Here is an 18241-nt window from a genome sequence, read left to right as displayed (position 1 = left end):
AAAGGAAAAACAAAGGTACGGTAGAGCATAGAAAATTATATATGGTTGTGCCATATAAAAGAGAAATGGCACTGCATAAACAACAGTAAATAAATGATGCAAGTTAATAAAAATACTGCTTTAAACACATTTTTTTGTTATTGGTTTATGTTATCAAAAGATAATATGAAAAACATCTTTTATGAAGTAACTAAATTCGTTTTTTAAAAAATAAATTACTATTAAAAATATTTAATATTGTCTTATTTTTTATAAGGCTAAATTAGGTTCTTAAGGCTCTCCTTTACATGAGTTATTGATGTTCTCTGCTTTAACCTGTTCTAGCTTGCTTGTTGACTCCAGTTTCGACGCTAGGGGACAGTTTGATTCAGTCCACTCATGTTATGCGAAACAGTGCTGATCATGAGCGTTACTGCGTTAGGTAGCTACAACATATTCAAGTTATGCAGGTAAAATTAAATAATGCACATGTATGAACGCACCCCAACTCTGATGAGTCGGTCTCTATTCTCTAATTCCTTGAGCGTCTAGTCATTTTCCCCAATAATAGATGAGTGTTCTATCCTTCTCTTAGAAATTTCAGCCCTTTCCATAGCGAAAGGGACAAAAGAAGAATTACTAGAGCTTTCTTATGCTAACTTCAACTTCCTTGGTTGCGCAAACGACATAAACTACAATAGATAAAGACAAAACAAGATGCACAATAGCCTAAAATCAAGAGCTATCCCATTCATCAAATTCACCTTGTTATTTTCCTAGCTATTCCAGTCATCATATAAGATAACTGGGTTATTGCACGACTTCCAATTTTTATACTCATATTTTTTATATCTGTTGCATATTTCAATAAGAATCTCTTGCCATCGATTCTAATAAAACATGGTATTGCTGTCTGCTGATGAGGATAAGTCCCAATCCAATTAAAAAAAATATATAGATACACCTAAAATTAATAATCAACTAACCAAACAATAAAAATTACTCATGTTCTCTTTTGTTTGCCGTCCAAGGTTGTGAAGTGGTACAAGAATTAAGATTATCTTAATATTTTAATTTGTTAATGCACATATTAAATATTTATTAAATGTATTTTTTTTAAAAATGTATTAAGTTAATGCAGATATTAAATATTTATTAAATGTGTCTCGATCCGAAAAACGTATTAAGTTAATACAAATATTAAGTATTTATTAAATGTGTTTTGATTCGAAAAACATATTAAGTTAATCTAATCATACATCTAAAGTTAGAATATTCAAAAATATATTTTGTCTATCTTTACCTAAGGATTAAGGTTTTATACTTGAACGTTATGACTTTATGGGCTTTGAGAATTTTGAGACTTTATGATCTTTATCCATTATCGAGTACCATATCTTGATGTGTTATCACAATTATTAAAAATAAGATTTTTTTTATTGGAAATAGGTCTCGAATTGGATAAATGTTAACCTATTTTGAAAGTATGATTGGTGGGGTACTCACCTAGGTACCCGATTAGACTGGCTTGGCTTGACCTTCTTGATCAATTCAATTCGATTACACCCTTTTGACTAGATGAAACTTTAAAAAGATCAAGCCAGACTTATAAAAAAGCTTATGATAAATAATAGGTAAAGCTTATGCTTTAATTTTGCATAATAGACCCAACCTATATTTTAAGTTTGATCTGGTCTAATCTATTCTCATCCCTAGTCACACAGTATAATCAACTTGTATTTAAAAATTTGCTATAGATACAAGTCATGTGTCATAGAAGTCTTTGAACGACAATCACCAAAATATCGATTCTATTTACATCATGTTTGTCAGTGTACAACTGATTCAAGTTACATGTTTTCATTGTCTTTGCGTGGTAGTCGGTGTACAATCAATTCTATTCATGTTGTGCTTGTTGGTGTATGACTGGTTCAAGTCATGTGTTTTCAACGTCTTCATGTGGTAGTGGTGTACAATCGATTCTACTCACGTCGCACTTGTTGGTGTACGATAGATTCAAGTCACATGTCTTCAATGTCTTTGTGTGGTAGTCGTTGTATGACCAATTCTACTCACATTGTGTTTGTTGGTGTACAATCGATTTAAGTCACATGTCTTTAATGTCTTCACGTGGTAGTTGGTATGCAATACCTCAAATGTAATGACCTTAATAATGTCAGCAGAATTACGATTGAAATATTGACACTAGAAGGAAGGCCTAGACCACTTTTACTCTTTAGTATCAACTAAGGGATTTGTTCTGATATGCTTAAAAGTCACATATCACTTAAGAATCGAGACTAATGATAGTTTATAATCAACCTCCTTCCTTAACCTATTGAGGTTCCTTTTAAAGGACAAAATTGAGACGGTTCCAATGAGTATCAAAGCGAACAATACCTCAAACACAATTACCCTAACGATGTCAGTGATCTTACGGTTAGAACATTGACATTAGAAGAAGAGCCTAGGCCATTTTTATCCTTTAGCCTCGATTGAGGGGCTTGTTCTGGTAGTCCTAAAAGTCCATATCGTTTAGAAATTGAGACTAAAGATAATTTATAAACATCCTCCCTCCTTAATCCATCAAGGTATCTTTTCAAGGACAAAATTGTGATGGCTCAGTGAGCACCAAAGTAAATAATACATGTAGTGACTCTAACGATATCAGTGAACTTACGGTTAGAACAAAATGTAACTAAAATTTATAATAAATTATATATACAAATTAACTCCTATATATTAAATACGAAAACAAAATAATTAAAATTCATAATAAATTATATGTACAAATCAATCCCAATGTTTCTAGGAGTTTTTCTTCAATGAGAGGGTTTATAAGATTTTTTTTAACTTTTTATCTAATTTAGTTTTTATTTATCAAAATTATTTATGAATTAAACATTAATATTTTAAAATGAATGAATTATCAATGAAAAAAAATAAATTTTTTACAATAAAAATTATTTATTATAAATCTACAATATAACATATGTTTTGAAATATTTATGTATACTAATATCAAATAAAATTTATTTACAAAAATATAGTATTTATATATATATATAAAACTTATTATAACTTTTAATTATATATAATAAACATGCATCTACATTACACATGTTAAAATATTAATAAATATTATATTTTAATATATAAATCATATTTAAAATTTATATATATAGATATTTATAAACATATAAATTATATTTTAAATTTATGATAAATAATTTATATTATAGCATAATATTATTTTTATTTATTGATATTTTATTTTAAAAATATTAAAATTTAATTAATAAATAATTATAATAAATAAAATTGAGTTAGATAAAATGTTAAAAAAAATTAAAAAACTCTTTCATCGAAGAAAAATTTCTAAAAATATTTTTGTGTAAATTAAAGATTCATATTTATAAGAGTTTATTTAAGATACTAGTTTTTGTAAAAGATAAAAAAGATATTAATTAATTTCTTTTATTTCTCACATAAATTATTTTCTCCAAAAACATCTTAATTATTAAGAGTAAAATTTAAAAAAAATTGTTCATTAATTAATATTATAAAATAACAATTATGCATCAAAAAAATATTATAGTAATAACAATTAAAACTATTTTCTTTTGCCAAAAAAGCCAATAAAAAATACAAAGTATATTTTATATTGGTGATAGAGCGTAGAACTAACTAAGAACTCAAGATCGTTCTGTACGCAAAACATTAAAACAAGCTTTAATTTATCATTCAATTTTTTTCTCTATTAAAATTACAATAGTAGTTCTAGAGCTTCAACATAGCATTTTATATATACTACTTCAATTTCTACCACTAGGCCAAATTTTATCATTCTATCAACGCCGGGCATTGAACTCCAAAATTTTGGGATGTTATTTATCTGTACCTTGATTACATTTAGTCTCAGTAATTTATTTTTTGGTTGCACGGAAAGTTGTACGACTTGTAGGTGGATGAATTTAATGGCTAATTGGCGACAGAGCAAAACTTGGTCGTGGGGCAAATGGTGAGGTTCTTCTTATGCTCATTATTATGTGAGGCAGTCATCAAATGCATCATCAACTATTCACTGCCAATGAATCTCCAAGTTCTTCCTAAACTATATATATCACCAAAATATTTTGGGTTATCACAGGTCGTATCTAATTGTAATTTTGATTAGTGTTGTGGTTAGCTTTCAACATGCATTCAGTTTGAAGCTATTCACCAACAAGTATCTGAATTACTTTTCAAATCCAAATCTTCATGCATGCCTTTCTTTCATCTTTCTACTTTTTGGCCCGGTAGGACCAAACAATTTATTGCAATTGAAAATTGAAAATCACTCGACTATGAACAAAAACACTAGAGAGCAAATTTTGGTGAGATTTTTAATTGATATTTGTTTATAACAATCCTCCCATGCTGAAACTCCTTTAACAGAAATAATTATATGTCTTCATTTCGGTCCGAGATCACTACGTATTTAATATATAATCAATTTCTAAGTGATATGAAATAATGGTTTTTCAATTTATGATAATAAAATTCAGTTATTTGTTACCTAGAAATTGGTCTCATATGTGGTGGTCCCAACCATATCCCTTAATAGAAAACCTTTACTCTTGCTTTTGGAATCAGTGAGATGTTAGATAGGATAGCTATGTTTGGTTCCTTTTAGGGTTTGATCAATGTAAAGCCAAGCTTCAAATGGTTATTTGATTTGTCTACTAACATACATCCCTTAATATTCAGTAATGCATACTAATCTTGAAAGTTCACTTTTAATGCAAACAAAGAATTTTATTTCTTGCCCAAACCAAAGTAGTTCAAGGTTCTTTGCCTTCTCTCTCTCTCTCTCTAAGCCCAAAAAAAAAAAAAAGAAATACTTTTTATTTATTATTTACAATGAATTATAATATTTTACTTTTTGAATCTTCGACTTATGCCTAGCTCATTTTATTTCTTTATGTTTTTCTTATTCTTCTCAATCAGATTTTGCTTATTATATTTATCAATTTTTCTTATATCTGAGTATACATACAATATCATCTTCTTGAGTAACAAATAATGATTTTCAATTAAATTAAAAATCAGAATAATGAAGGCACAGACTTTGTAAGATAAAAAAAAAGTATATATATATGATTAATTATGACATTCTAAAAGAATGGAATGGTAAAGCAAACAATGAATAGCATGGATCACTTTGATGAGTCATTTTTATTGCTGTTGAGTGCTTGATCCTGTTCCAGTTTGTGTTGTTGACTCTTGAACGTTGCTGCTTCATCTTCCAAAGACTAGTGTTTTTATTTGGTTTTGTATGGAAATGTCATGTAGCTGGTGAGTGTGTAAATGCACCCACCATGTCTAGTGCGACGCAAGGTTGATCAGTGGGTACCTGCAGACACGTCATAGATTACTCACTGTACTCTGAGGAGACAAAACAACTGAAGCATATATACACACATATCTGATTTTTCTCAAGAGACACTATCATTAGATCTTATAACTAGGACTCTGACACTATGTTTCCCACGAAAAGTGATAACGTAGTCACCATCCCACTTAATCTCATCTTCTGCTACACCCTTATCATAAATTCCTCTGCTTTAATTGTTTCCATCTTTATATTTGAAGGATATAGCTTGTTCTCATAGAAAAATTGATTTCCAATTTATAGTTTTCGTGATTGATTTGGTTAAGATATATTTTTAAAGCAAGTTGAAAAAATATAAATGAAGACTGTAGAATAAAAGTATACTAATTTTATGTTTTAAAATTTTAAAAAGTTTTTAATGCTTTTTTTAATAATCGTTTCAAGACATATGAAGTCTTGGGGTCAGTTGAAGTAAAGAAAGAAAGATATATGATAGGTAAAAATAGAGAAAAGAAAATAAGATAAATAAAAGTAGGTGAGAAATAAGATAAATTTTGGAGTGTTTAGTTTGAAAAATAAAAAAAGAGAAAATATGATACGTTAGTAAAAACTCCATATTATTCTCAATTAGTTGTGCAAATAAGGAAAAAATAAAAAGAGGAAAAATAAAAGCAGTCAAAAAAGTTTTAACAGAAAAAAATAGTCATCAACTTCGACATAATTACTAAAAATAAAAGTAAAATGGAGAATGAGTATTACACGCAAAATAACTCATTTCTTTCGCTTTATATTTTCTGCCTCACATTTCTATATATATAAATCAAACAATTCATTTCTTTCCTCTCTACCCTATTTTTTTTTCTCCTCACATTTTTTTTCTACCAAACAAAGGTTCAAAGATTAAGATGTACATTAAAAAAAAAATTTCGAGCTTGATACAACTATATATGTAAACTTTACAAGCTACTTAAACAGAATTACCTCCTGATATGTATGGTGGTAAAAAAAAAATACATATTAGCAAAGTTGATTGTTATTGTATTATGGTTCCGTTTTCCGTGTTTTAAAAAGGTAACTCAAAAATAAGGAAGAGAATACTTTATTTTGCTGGCATCACACACGTGAAAACCCATCTAAATAAAGAAAGAAACGAATCATCGAATTTGGGAAAGCATATTCATTATGTGACAGCTAAAGATGAGTGGATTCTTAAAAAAATGTGATCCTAAGATGATCCTAAGAGAACTTTACGTACAAAAAAACATGACACTGACTAGCAATCTTTACTCACTTTGCTATTATTATATATGGTTAAATTAAATAACTATTTCCTATAAAACCTTCTTTGATTTTCTTACAAAAAGTACCATATTATTTTTTCTTAGTTACAAAAGTAATAAAAGTTATGGTAAATTATAAAAATTTATAACTTTATTACTCAGTAAATAATCTTAACATAAGGCCTGTTATTTTTTTCAAAATAAAATGGTCTGATAATTTTATCTTTTTGTTTTTGTAGTGAATATCAAAGTGAACCTTTATAATAGTAGAAGAATTGGATTGTGGTCTTTATATCTTCATGACTCTAAGTAGTAATTATTTATTTTATTTCTTAATGTAGAAGATGACGTGAGGATGAGCACAAGGCAAGTGACTTTGTTTGATGCTAGTAATACTGTATTGCTGCATTGAAAACTCATGCATAGCTGTTGAGAAGGTGATTGATGTTGACTTACAAAATGTCCAGCTTTGAGGATCCAATAGAAGTAAAGGTTTTTGTATGACTTAACAAAGCCTTTGGTCGTCGATTTGTCACTTCCACAGTAGAGGGGTGTTCTGTCTTTCCCCAAGAAATTTTTAAGCCCTTCCCACCTATAGAATAATAAAAATAAAAAGATAAGAAACTTTGCTTTCAATTTCAACAATCTTGAAGGATAAATTAGGAGAGAAAGGGATGCATACTTTAATTTGTTAACCCAAGCTTCAGTCCCCTTGGTTGCACAAATCAGATCAACCTATAAATATAATAATCAGACAGAATATGATGTTACCTGATATTAAAACACAACATGTTTAAACTTGAAGGATAAAACAAGATCGCCAAATCAATCAAATAAAATAATCTGATAAGATGGTAACTAGTCCACATGTTAAATAAAATAATTGGGGTGACCAATATTATATGCATCCAATTATGAATATCCTCAATTCTTATTATACAATATGAAAGTGTTGGGAAAAGGGACCTTACTTGTCCATTGTACACAGTCACATTGACTCCTTTTGCCAGCAGTTCATCAACCTGGGGATTTTAAATTAAAGAACAAAAAATATTGAAAATAGGAAAGGAAAATCGGGAAAGCAGAAAGCTTACTAGAAACATTGATTTCAAGCTCAAATGGACAATATATATAGGATATGGTTGAGAACAGGGCTATTTTCATTTAAATAGAAACTTATAAGTTAAAACCATAGTTTTGAGCTTATTCAGCACTTGTTTTCTTCTTACCTCATTAATTCTTGGTTTCATAAAATCACCTTCAAGGTATGTAAAAACATCATTTGACTGCCCTCCCCATCTGTCAGCACAATTCTAAGTGATCATTTGATTGGTTTGAAGTCGAATTGAGAGTTGTCCTTTGTTGTCAAAGAAAAACAGACTTACGTGACATTCTCAGGGATGATCTTCAACTTTTTCTTTATGGCACCGTTTAGTAACTCGTCAAGATCATTATCACCACCAGGAGTTGACCTTGACCTCAAGAAAGTAAGATACCTTGAGTACCTCTTCATCGATATTTCTTTGTATAACCCCAACTCCATTGCTGATAAGTCATTACTTCCTTCATCTTCCAAAAAATTGTAGAAGTCCTGAAGTTAACAAAAAATTATAGGACCTTTTAGGAGTACTAAAGTAGTAGTACACATTAAAGCACAATGAGGAGATAGAAAGATGTTGAATGAAGATCATAGTACCACATTGTTGCTGCTAGCAGAAATCACTGACTCAAGTTCACTCCATGAGTTGGTGGCATCAACAAATTTACCCTCCTCAAGTTGCTGCTTGATCCTCTCAGCTATACTGATATTGAAAATGGGTTTGTTAGATAACGCAGAAAATGGCCATTCCATAGAATATTACTTCAGTTTTAGCTGTGTAATACATGGTTGTTTCTACTTGAGAAGATGGAAAACTGATTTAACCTGTTTGATTTTTGCAGTCCATTATCATCAAGTCTTGAGAGGTCTTTGAGGAGAGGACCCCATGAGAACTGCAATATTGGATTGAATATTGAGAAACGTGAAAGTTCAACATAAATTGCATGGCAGAACAATTCTACTTATTACATACCACAAAATCTTCTGGGGAGATCCAACTGTCTCCTAATGCCACACCTACACAAGGAAAAAAGTTACACCAAATCATCATTTGACCCATTTCCTAACTAACATAAAGAAATTCACCACTTAACCCCACTCGTAAGTTAAAATTGTTTTTAACCATCACATATTGAAAAAGACTAATCCCTTAACACGGTGCGATATGATTGATAAATAATTTGATCTCTTAAACATGTAGCCTAGGATTCAATCCTTGACACCAAGTGTATGATAACGTATATGATGCGAGAGATTAACTTTTTAAATAAATTTCAGAATATACCAAGAGATTAGTCTCTAACTCTGTATGGAGGAATCATGGGTTCACCCCAAAAGACCAATCTAGAATATGACAGAAGCATATAATTCAAGAGAGAATTACCTCCAAGTATAAGCTTCAATTTCCCCTCTTCTATAGCTTTGAGAGCAGATAACGCAAGAGTGACAGCATATTTGCCGCCATATGACTCTGCCACAATGAACAGAGGGCTCTTTTGCAGTTTCTCATCCCCATTGAATATCTCAATCAACAATGTAGTCAAGTCAGTGCCTGCTTCCTCATCTGTTTTCACAAAGAGCTTTTTGTCCTCCACAAAACTGTACCCCGTTCCAACTGGATTGTCCTATACCGTCCACAACATTAAAAAAACATTGAGCGATCATAACTGAGAGCCACAAAATGTGCATATATATATAAAATTAAAAAATAAAACTCTTTTTCATAGTTATTACCACAAACAAGAGATCTGCTTTTCTCAACCATGTGGAATTGCGTGGCTTCAAGCTTGTGTCCAAAGGCCCAACCTCCTCAAAATTTCCAATCCCAACTCCTGAAGCACCCTGCTCAATGTTTGGAAATCTCACATTATGGGTTGTACTTGTTGATAACATCACAACCCAATTCAACAAAGACAAAACTTAAATATAATTGTTAAGTACTTTTTGGTTTTTTATTTATTTATCAGAATTAGAGATTTATTATGATAAATAACAAAGAATTGTAGTAAATGTCAACATAAATTTATCAAGGTGAGACTCCGATTCTGATTGAAGAGCAACGGTAAAAGTACCTAAGAAAGTCTATCTAAAATTTTTCCATTGAATCATACTTACAGGTCCTCCTTGCAACCATAGAACAATTGGCCATGGCTTAGAGGGGTCTTCCACTCTATAGGGACTTCTGTAAAGCCACCAAAACATGTGGGCTTCTGTAAAGCAAAAAACAATTGAAACTGAAACTATCAGCTGAATTTCACTATAGATTCCTTTTGCCACACACTCAAAAATGTCCCAATGAATTGAAATTACAAAATTGTGATGCATTGGCTTACTGGGTCTGACTTGTACGTATCCCCATTCCTCTGATCCATCTTGGCTCTTCAAAGCTAATACCTTTCCTCTATGAACAAGGACTAGGAATAAGAGAATGAAGACAAAATGATGAAGCTTCTCCATTTGAAGAAAGAAAAGCAATATGGAGAGTAAGTGAAGTGAAGCAAAGGATACGCCAATTTATATTGGTTTAGAGAGTCAAAGAAGAAGCGTAGTGTGTCAGCGTTTTCAACACAAAAACAGAAGCTGTTTTGAGTCCTAAACTCCTACGTATTCAGGAAGATAAAAATAAAAAATAAAAAATAAAAAAAAGTGGGTCACGTAAATGATCGATGGTGTCACTATTTTCCAGGTAAAACTATCCTATCCTTAAAGCAAGGTTGTGTTTTTCTGAAACAAGATCGTGAGAGTAACCTCACGTTACTTATTAGGGGGACCAATAAGGAGATATTTAAGAGATTCATTTTAGTACAACATAGCTTTAGTAATCTTTCATATAAATCTTCTGAAACTATCCTATCTTCTCATGTCTTGATGTCGTGTCGGCGTATATTTCAACCCAAAAACAGATTACAACATAACTTTAGTAATCTTTTTACATTTTGTAATTAATGACTGTGTGCACATTATTTATGAGTGCTCCTACTAATATAATCTTTTTAACACACTTTTATTATTAATTAAAATTTATTACTTTCATTTTATATAATAAGATCCAATTTAGAATATTTATTTATTTTACATAATATAAGATTCAATTAATATTGATTCATATATTAATTATTTTCAAATTAAAATATCTTTAATTAAAATATTTTTTTTAATTTAATAAAAATTAATTATAAATTTTTTTAAACAACATAAACTCTAATCTATTAGAAGAAAGAAAATGATTAATTAGAATACATAAATAATATATAACATACACTCTAATTGATTAAAAAATATAAGAGTGTTTAATTAAATTAACTATTTTTTTTATTTTTGATAAATTAGATAATTAAATCTTATATATAAAAATAAAAATAGAAGTAATATAAACTTAGAATAAATATTTGTTAAATATTCTCTTCATTCATAATAAATGTCATTTTTAGAGTTTCTTTATATACATAGCAATAAAATTTAATAAATAAATAAATAATAGAATTTTTTTTACCAAATTATTCTTATTATAAATCTTCTTTATTAAAAATAATGCAACACAATAATTTTATTAAAAAATTATTAAAATTTTAAATAAAAATAATTAATATCATATTAAAAGTTAAAATAAGACTTATTTTAAGATTTATTTTAAACTCTATAAACAATTATCATAGATAAAATGATAAAATAAAAGCCTTAACTTAAATGGTTGATCAGCCCTATATGACTTATTGTAAATCTTCTGGTAATCCGATCGATAAAAAAAAGGTAAAATTAAAACAATGAACCATATTAATGGTAGCCAAAATTGTGATGGAGAATTTTAGGAAGGTTAATTGACAAGGTGTCGAGGAGGATCAGACTCTCTTACCATAACAGTTTTATATTAAACTTTCGTTATTAGAATTTATCTTATTTTATTATATGTGACTTTTCTTATGAATTTTGTATTAAAATTTATAGTAAATATTATTTTTACAAATTTTTCTGTAAAATTTTATCTACAAGTAATATTTTCGTAGATAATATATTTTTGCAAATTTTAAAATTTGTAAAAAAGTTTCCTGCAAAAAAAATTCGCAGGAAAGTTTTTTTCAAATTTTTTCGCAAAAAATTTTACAGGAATATTTTTTACAAAAAAAATTTAAAAAATTATTACAAAATTTTATTGCACACAATGAATTCATCTGAAATGTTTGTTTCCACGCCTCTAACATATGATAAATAATCTTTTAAACTCTAAGATTGTAGATTATAAGCCTAACAATCAACCAAACAAATCAACTTGTAAGGTAAGTGTTGTCCCAGTTTATATATTTTTTAATTATTTTATTTTCAATCGTTGTGGGACTTGAAGTTTTTTTTAAATATTAAACTTATAAATTTAAATATTTTTTTGATTTTTTCCTGCAGATTAAAATTGGCAAGAAAATTCGCAGGAGAAGTTACCTGCAAAATTTTTCTATCATTTAGTAAACATTACTTACGAATTTATTTTTGCAAGAAACAAAATAAAATTCTTAAAATATTTTTTTGTAAATTTTTACCATGGAAAAACATTTCTATGATCATTAAAATTGTCGCAAAATTTGTAAAAAAATTTTGTAGATTATTTTTTATAAAAAAATTTATAAGAAATATCTGTAAATTATTTTTCATAAATAAATTCCCCAAAAAATTTTGTGAAATTATTATTGTAAGAGAATTCGCAAAAAAAAATTTACGAATATTTTTTATAGAAAAATTCACAAGAAAATGACACTTTTCTAGTAGTTTTTTTTTATTTTATCAAATATACTACCTTTTAAATTAAAAACTGTAAACGTAACTTTTAAGTATAAAATATAAATTATATAAATGTCTTACACATTTAAAAAATTACATTACAATTAACAATATATTTAAAATACCAGGTAAATGTTTTTATCAGTATTGCAATACTTAAAATATTACAATAGTCAAAGTCAAACGTTTTCTTTGAAGTATTAAATCAAATTTTGAATTAATAATTGAAATTCATCACCATTAAACATCGAATAACTAATGTTTATTGATTTAATTTGTGTTATACACTTGGTCCTCGAGCATCAAACTTCCGAGTTTGATAAAAAAAAATTCTAATGAAGTTAGAGGAGTTCAAATCTTAAATTTAATAAATAATTTTGTATCATATTGATTTATATGACTCAAAGTAATTACGAGTGAAAGTATTTCCTTTTTTTTGGGGTGAATAATGATCACAATTGAGAGTGAAGGTATCTCTTTTATTTTATTTTTTGGTGAATAATGATAAAATAAATATTAAATTATCCCTCTCAAGCAAAAGATATTGACAAAGATTACGTAGGATTGGACTGTGGAAAGAATGGTAAGGGGGAAGTTATTTTTGAAAGAATAACAACATGCTTTAAAAGAAAATTCTCAAAAGTATATTTAATTACATGCTTCCAAAACTACTATCTAAAATGGTACATATTATTTCTAAAAATATATTCTTAAAGCATATTTTTTAAAAATACTTATTGGACTGTGGAAAGAATGGTAAGGGGAAGTTCTCTTTTGAAAGAATAACAACTTTAAAAGAAAATTCTCAAAAGCATATTTAATTACATACTTCCAAAACTACTATCTAAAATGGTCCATATTATTAAATTTTTGAAGTTCTTTTCCCATATTTTTAAAAATATCTTCTTAAAACATATTTTTGAAAATTACTTTTTAAAACAGTACATATATATATATATATATATATATATATATATATATATTGTTGTAGAATTTTTTTTAAAAAGTATGTTTTTATAACACTTTCTAAAAGTACTTTATTAGAATACATTTTAAGAAGGCTTAAATATGTTTTTAGTCCCTCAAATTTAAGACAAATTTGTTTTTGGTCCCTCAAATTTAAAACTGTTGTTTTTAGTCCCTATAATTTTTAAAAATCTTATTTTAGTCCCTTAGGTCACCAATAACATATTTAAAAATGACTAATTAATACAGTTATGCAACATTAACCAGATTTAATGTGATATTTTCACTGATAAGGATACTAATAAATAAATTTTATGCAATAATGTTTGATAAATTTCTTAACAAAATTTGAATATAAGGACTAAAATAAGATTTTTTGAAATTACAAGGACTAAAAACAACAATTTTAAATTTGAGGGACCAAAAACAGAATTACCATAAATTTGAGGGACTAAAAACATATTTAATCCTTTTAAGAATTATAACATGCAAACACAATTATAAAAATTACTTTCCAATAATAAAAATAAGTTTAAATTTATTCTAATCAATCATTTATCATAAAATTAATAGGATTGTATAAATAAACGTCAATGTCTTAAAAAAAATCATGAACTATTTTTTTTACATGTCTAATTACCAAAGACGTCAATCATTATTACGTATATGTCATAATAAATAAATTATAGATAAAAATTATAATGTAATACATATTTATACCTTGTATTCGATATAAGAAATAAAGGAGAAGAAGAAAAAAAATAGGATTTGAAGAATGATGAAATTAAAAGTGTGAAAAATAAGTTTAAATAATGATAAAGATAAGATATGAGTGTCTTGATTTTTGGAGATAGAAACCAAGTAAAACAAAAGTAAAAAAGAAAATAATAAAAAATAAAGTAGCAGAGAAAGAGAGGCAGGAGAATAGGTGGTGAATGAAAAAGATAAATTTTGGTAATGAATTTTATTTTAAAAAGAATAAATTTAAAAGTTACTTAGAGATTTAAAAAAAAAAAAAAGAAATAGAGAAATAAGAAAGACATGTTTATTAAATAAGAGGTGTAAATATTACAAAGTGAACTTAACATCATATCTTAATTTAAAATCTTAAAGTATTAAATTTATAAAAATTTAATAATGATAATTTAGATATTAAGTTGAAATTACATATAAAAAAAAATTGCCGCAGTATATGTAATATATGTTGTGAGAGTGTTTTCAAATTTTCATTGCACAGGACAGAATAAATTTAAAATAAACTAACTGTTAAAATGATAACGATTTTAAGATGGAAGAATTATATATGTTGGATATTTAGTTAGATATTTAAAAGTTAAAACCCTATTTAGTTACTTTTTCTTAATCGTTGGCCATGTTTCTAAAGCTAGAACATCACTATACAAAATAAATAAAAACATAGTTTCTTCATTAATTTGTTTCCAGAATTGCACGATGTGTTTTGGCTGTCATTTTATTCCTTTTTCTTGCCATTTTATAATGTTTTGGTAGAGGAATACTGAACCACGAGTTCAACAGGAAAGAACAATTTCTGGAAAAGGGGATTAAAGTAATTGTATTTATATACTCTTTTGCAACAAAATATAATAATTGAGTAATATAATAATATTATTTCGGTATGTTTAAAAGTTCCACGTCACGTGGAGGCATGATAGTTTATAAAATACCCTTTCTCTTTGACCTACAGGCACTTTTTCAAGAATAAAACTGTAACGACCTAACGAGTATCAAAACGGACAATATCTCGTATGCGGGATAACAGTAAAATTTACAATAAGAATAAATATAATTGAAAAAGTAAAAAGAAAAGGTTATAAAAATATATTATATGGAGACATTTAATCATGACAACCAAGGTGGGTGGCAAGCATCGCCTAAGTCAGCAGCTTAGTATCTATGATTAACTCCAATAATTTATTTTCCAATCATAACAGACACGAAATTGAAGTTTGAAAAGAAAGAGAAAAAGAAATTGGTTACATTGAAAGGGAGTGTCACTTTGTTTTGTGTGTCAACTATTTTCTACTTTTTAAATTTGACTGATGCTCTAGATAATAGGGAATTGGTCAACAAAAAATTATTGATAATCACAATGATACACTGAGAGAAAAAAAAAAAAAAACTTTCTCTTTGTCATTTTCACCTCATTCCAAACAAATCAATATTGATGCTTTTGCATAGGCAAATATATATATGGATGTTATGAATGCCAAAATTGTTCAAAACTTCACCATCGGTAATTGAAAGTTGTGACCTAGTGTTATTAGTCTTGAACTAATATAGTCAAGTATTTGTGCCATTCTGTGTATGGTATATTTGGATGTATGGCGAATATAAAAGAGAAAAAAGGGCTAAAATATCATTTTAATCTTTTTTATATATTTAAAATATACTTTTAAAATTTTTATATTTTTATATTTTTAATTTTTTGTTTTTATCTTTATAATATTGTTTTTATGTAAGTGACATATGTTTATTAAATTTATATGATTTTATTAAATCTACATGATAGAAATGTATTTAGTTTTTAGACGATGATGTATTACTTATAGTCATAAATAATTAACGACTTATCTGATTCATATTCAGTCACAATAAATATTAACTGTTTATAAAATTATTCAGACTTTTTCATTTTTTTTCTTTCAAACTATTAAGTGACATATTATTGTCTATAAAACCTATTATATCAGTGTCACATAAATTTATTAAGCCCCATATTGCTCACACGAAAATGACTTTACAAAAAAATTAATAGTAAAAATTAAAAAATGAATAAAAAAATATAAGTATAAAAATTAAAATGATCTATTTTAAATTATAATGACTCAAAGATAAAGTTAGTGAAACTATAAGAACTAAAAAGATATTTTAACCTTAAAAACTAATATTTTTTGTTAAAATATAGAAGTTATAAATAATTGTAAAATCATAAACATGAATATTTAACTTATTTTTAAGCATTGTAGAACTAAACACACAAATACCAATAAAATATGACGTGATTGATAGATAATCTTATTTCTTAAATATGTCATCAGAAGTTCACTTTTTTGACTTGGATGAAAATATATTTCTATAAAAAAAAATTAAATTTTTAAATAAATTTTAATATATTAAGAGAATAATCTTTAACTTTTGTTTAATGATTACCCTGATGTAAAAGGAAAAAATCAAGTCCACTAGTAATATACTTTCATCACTAATTTACACTTCTTGCCAATTCTACCAACCAAGGATTTAAAATGACTAAAGGAATGAAATGGGTTTTGTGGTTAAAGATCGTTGTCAAGTATACAATGCCTTTGGGGACACAAAAAGGGGAGCATAGCTGGCCATAAGAGTATATAAAATCATAGTAGAAGCATTAACCTATGTTTGGCATCAATTTGGTGTCTTTATCCTTTGAGTTGAATAACCTTTTGCAAAGCTACCTATTTAAGTTGGGGTCTTTAGGACCTACTTATTAGTTATTAGAGTTGCTTGCCATAAATAACCTTTCACTAAACCTTGTGGTTATTTGACTTGGGACCCTGCTAGACCTAATTTTCAATTGGTTTTGCCATAAATGTTTGGTAACAAATCACATGCACACAGTTTCGCTTTTCATATTCAGCTTTTGAGGTGGGCTTGTTTGGACCTTGATTCGTGTTGTGAACAGTTTGGGCCAGGTCCATCTTAACCATTGAGGGATTTATGAATTCTAACGAATTTGAGAAGATGGACCAAAAATATGGAAAAGGAGTTGAGATAAGAGGGAGCAATAACAAACAAATGTCTAATTGAAGTTTTAAAGGTTTCCTCTCCTAACATCTAAAATATGTATGTAGTTAAGGAAAACGCATAAAATTTAATTTTGAATCACATATTGTAACTTCTGTAAGTTGTGGAAGTTAACATAAAATATAAAATTTTGCGTTAAACAAATGAAAGTTTTATATAATGAATATTAGTTACTATTTTTAGTCTTGTTTTCTTAATTTCATTACTCATGATTAATAGGAGAAAGAGACACATCATATTTATATATATTTATTTTTTATGGAGTTTTGAGTAAAGATAATTGTAGTAAAAAAATTAAGATTACAAAGAATGATTAAAAGTTACAAATTGTGTAGTACGAATTTAATGACAGAAGTATCCGTTAAAAAAGTTAAAATAAAAAAGTATTTATTAAAATGTATTTTTTTTTATAATAGGTATAAACAAAATTTAAAAAGGAGTGGATAACCTAAACATAATTAACCTGATCCAATTTGAGTTTGATTGAAACATGGTAAAAATCACATTCAGTTTAAATTCATATTTTATTATTGAGCAGTAGGGGTTCCCATATATATACACATGACGTTGGTGAGATATTATTGTCTACTTTAGGTCTAAGCTCTCACAATTTTGTTTTTGGATATCATCCAAAAGACTCTCTACCAATAAAGACAACTATGTGTATATAAACTCATATCCATCCTCTTGTTTGAACGATGTGAGACTTTACTTGCATCCCAACGTTTATAACTCATATTTTTCATTTTATTGAACAAATTTGAGTTGTTCTTGCCATGCAACTTACCCCATTATGTAATTTTAATAAAGAAAAATATTTTTCAAATAAAAACATATTAAAGTTTAAATTAGTTAATATTTTAAAAGTTAAAATTTAAAGAATAGTTTTAATAGAGAGAGAGTTTTGGAAAGGGTAATGACACTTAAACTTGCAGCTGCTATGTTATTAGAGGTATCAAGGTCGAATATATATAT

The 18241-nt window shown here is 27.4% G+C and overlaps 1 protein-coding gene across 1 annotated transcript; it reads right to left on the bottom strand.

Annotated features, from left to right (window-relative positions):
• Positions 1-5026: 5026 nt before the first annotated feature.
• Positions 5027-10297, bottom strand: LOC109798894 (serine carboxypeptidase-like 51). The gene is made up of 13 exons (XM_020359325.3): positions 10066-10297; positions 9848-9942; positions 9467-9574; positions 9117-9357; positions 8706-8749; positions 8558-8625; positions 8330-8435; positions 8019-8224; positions 7863-7932; positions 7605-7655; positions 7316-7368; positions 7090-7225; positions 5027-5374 (listed from the first exon to the last, which is right to left on the bottom strand). Exons 1-13 carry the CDS (start codon positions 10187-10189, stop codon positions 5306-5308), a joined length of 1371 nt encoding a protein of 456 aa, XP_020214914.1. The 5' UTR covers positions 10190-10297; the 3' UTR covers positions 5027-5305.
• Between the last annotated feature and the right edge of the window lie 7944 nt (positions 10298-18241).

This window comes from Cajanus cajan, chromosome 8 (genome assembly GCF_000230855.2).
Source record: "Cajanus cajan strain Asha chromosome 8, NIPB_CcT2T_4, whole genome shotgun sequence".
NCBI classification, from domain to species: domain Eukaryota; kingdom Viridiplantae; phylum Streptophyta; class Magnoliopsida; order Fabales; family Fabaceae; genus Cajanus; species Cajanus cajan.
Note: the sequence above shows the minus strand (reverse complement) of the source record. Positions and strands in the feature narration are given on the sequence as shown.

What these genes read in the sequence shown, in the direction of transcription:
- LOC109798894 (XM_020359325.3), bottom strand. Translation starts at nt 10,189, where the DNA reads ATGGAGAAGCTTCATCATTTTGTCTTCATTCTCTTATTCCTAGTCCTT. An exon ending in ATTGAAGCTTATACTTGGAG is followed by an intron (nt 8,750 to 9,116) that starts GTAATTCTCTCT and finishes TTCCTTGTGTAG; the next exon opens with GTGTGGCATTAGGAGACAGT. An exon ending in GCTTGGGTTAACAAATTAAA is followed by an intron (nt 7,226 to 7,315) that starts GTATGCATCCCT and finishes ATTATTCTATAG; the next exon opens with GTGGGAAGGGCTTAAAAATT.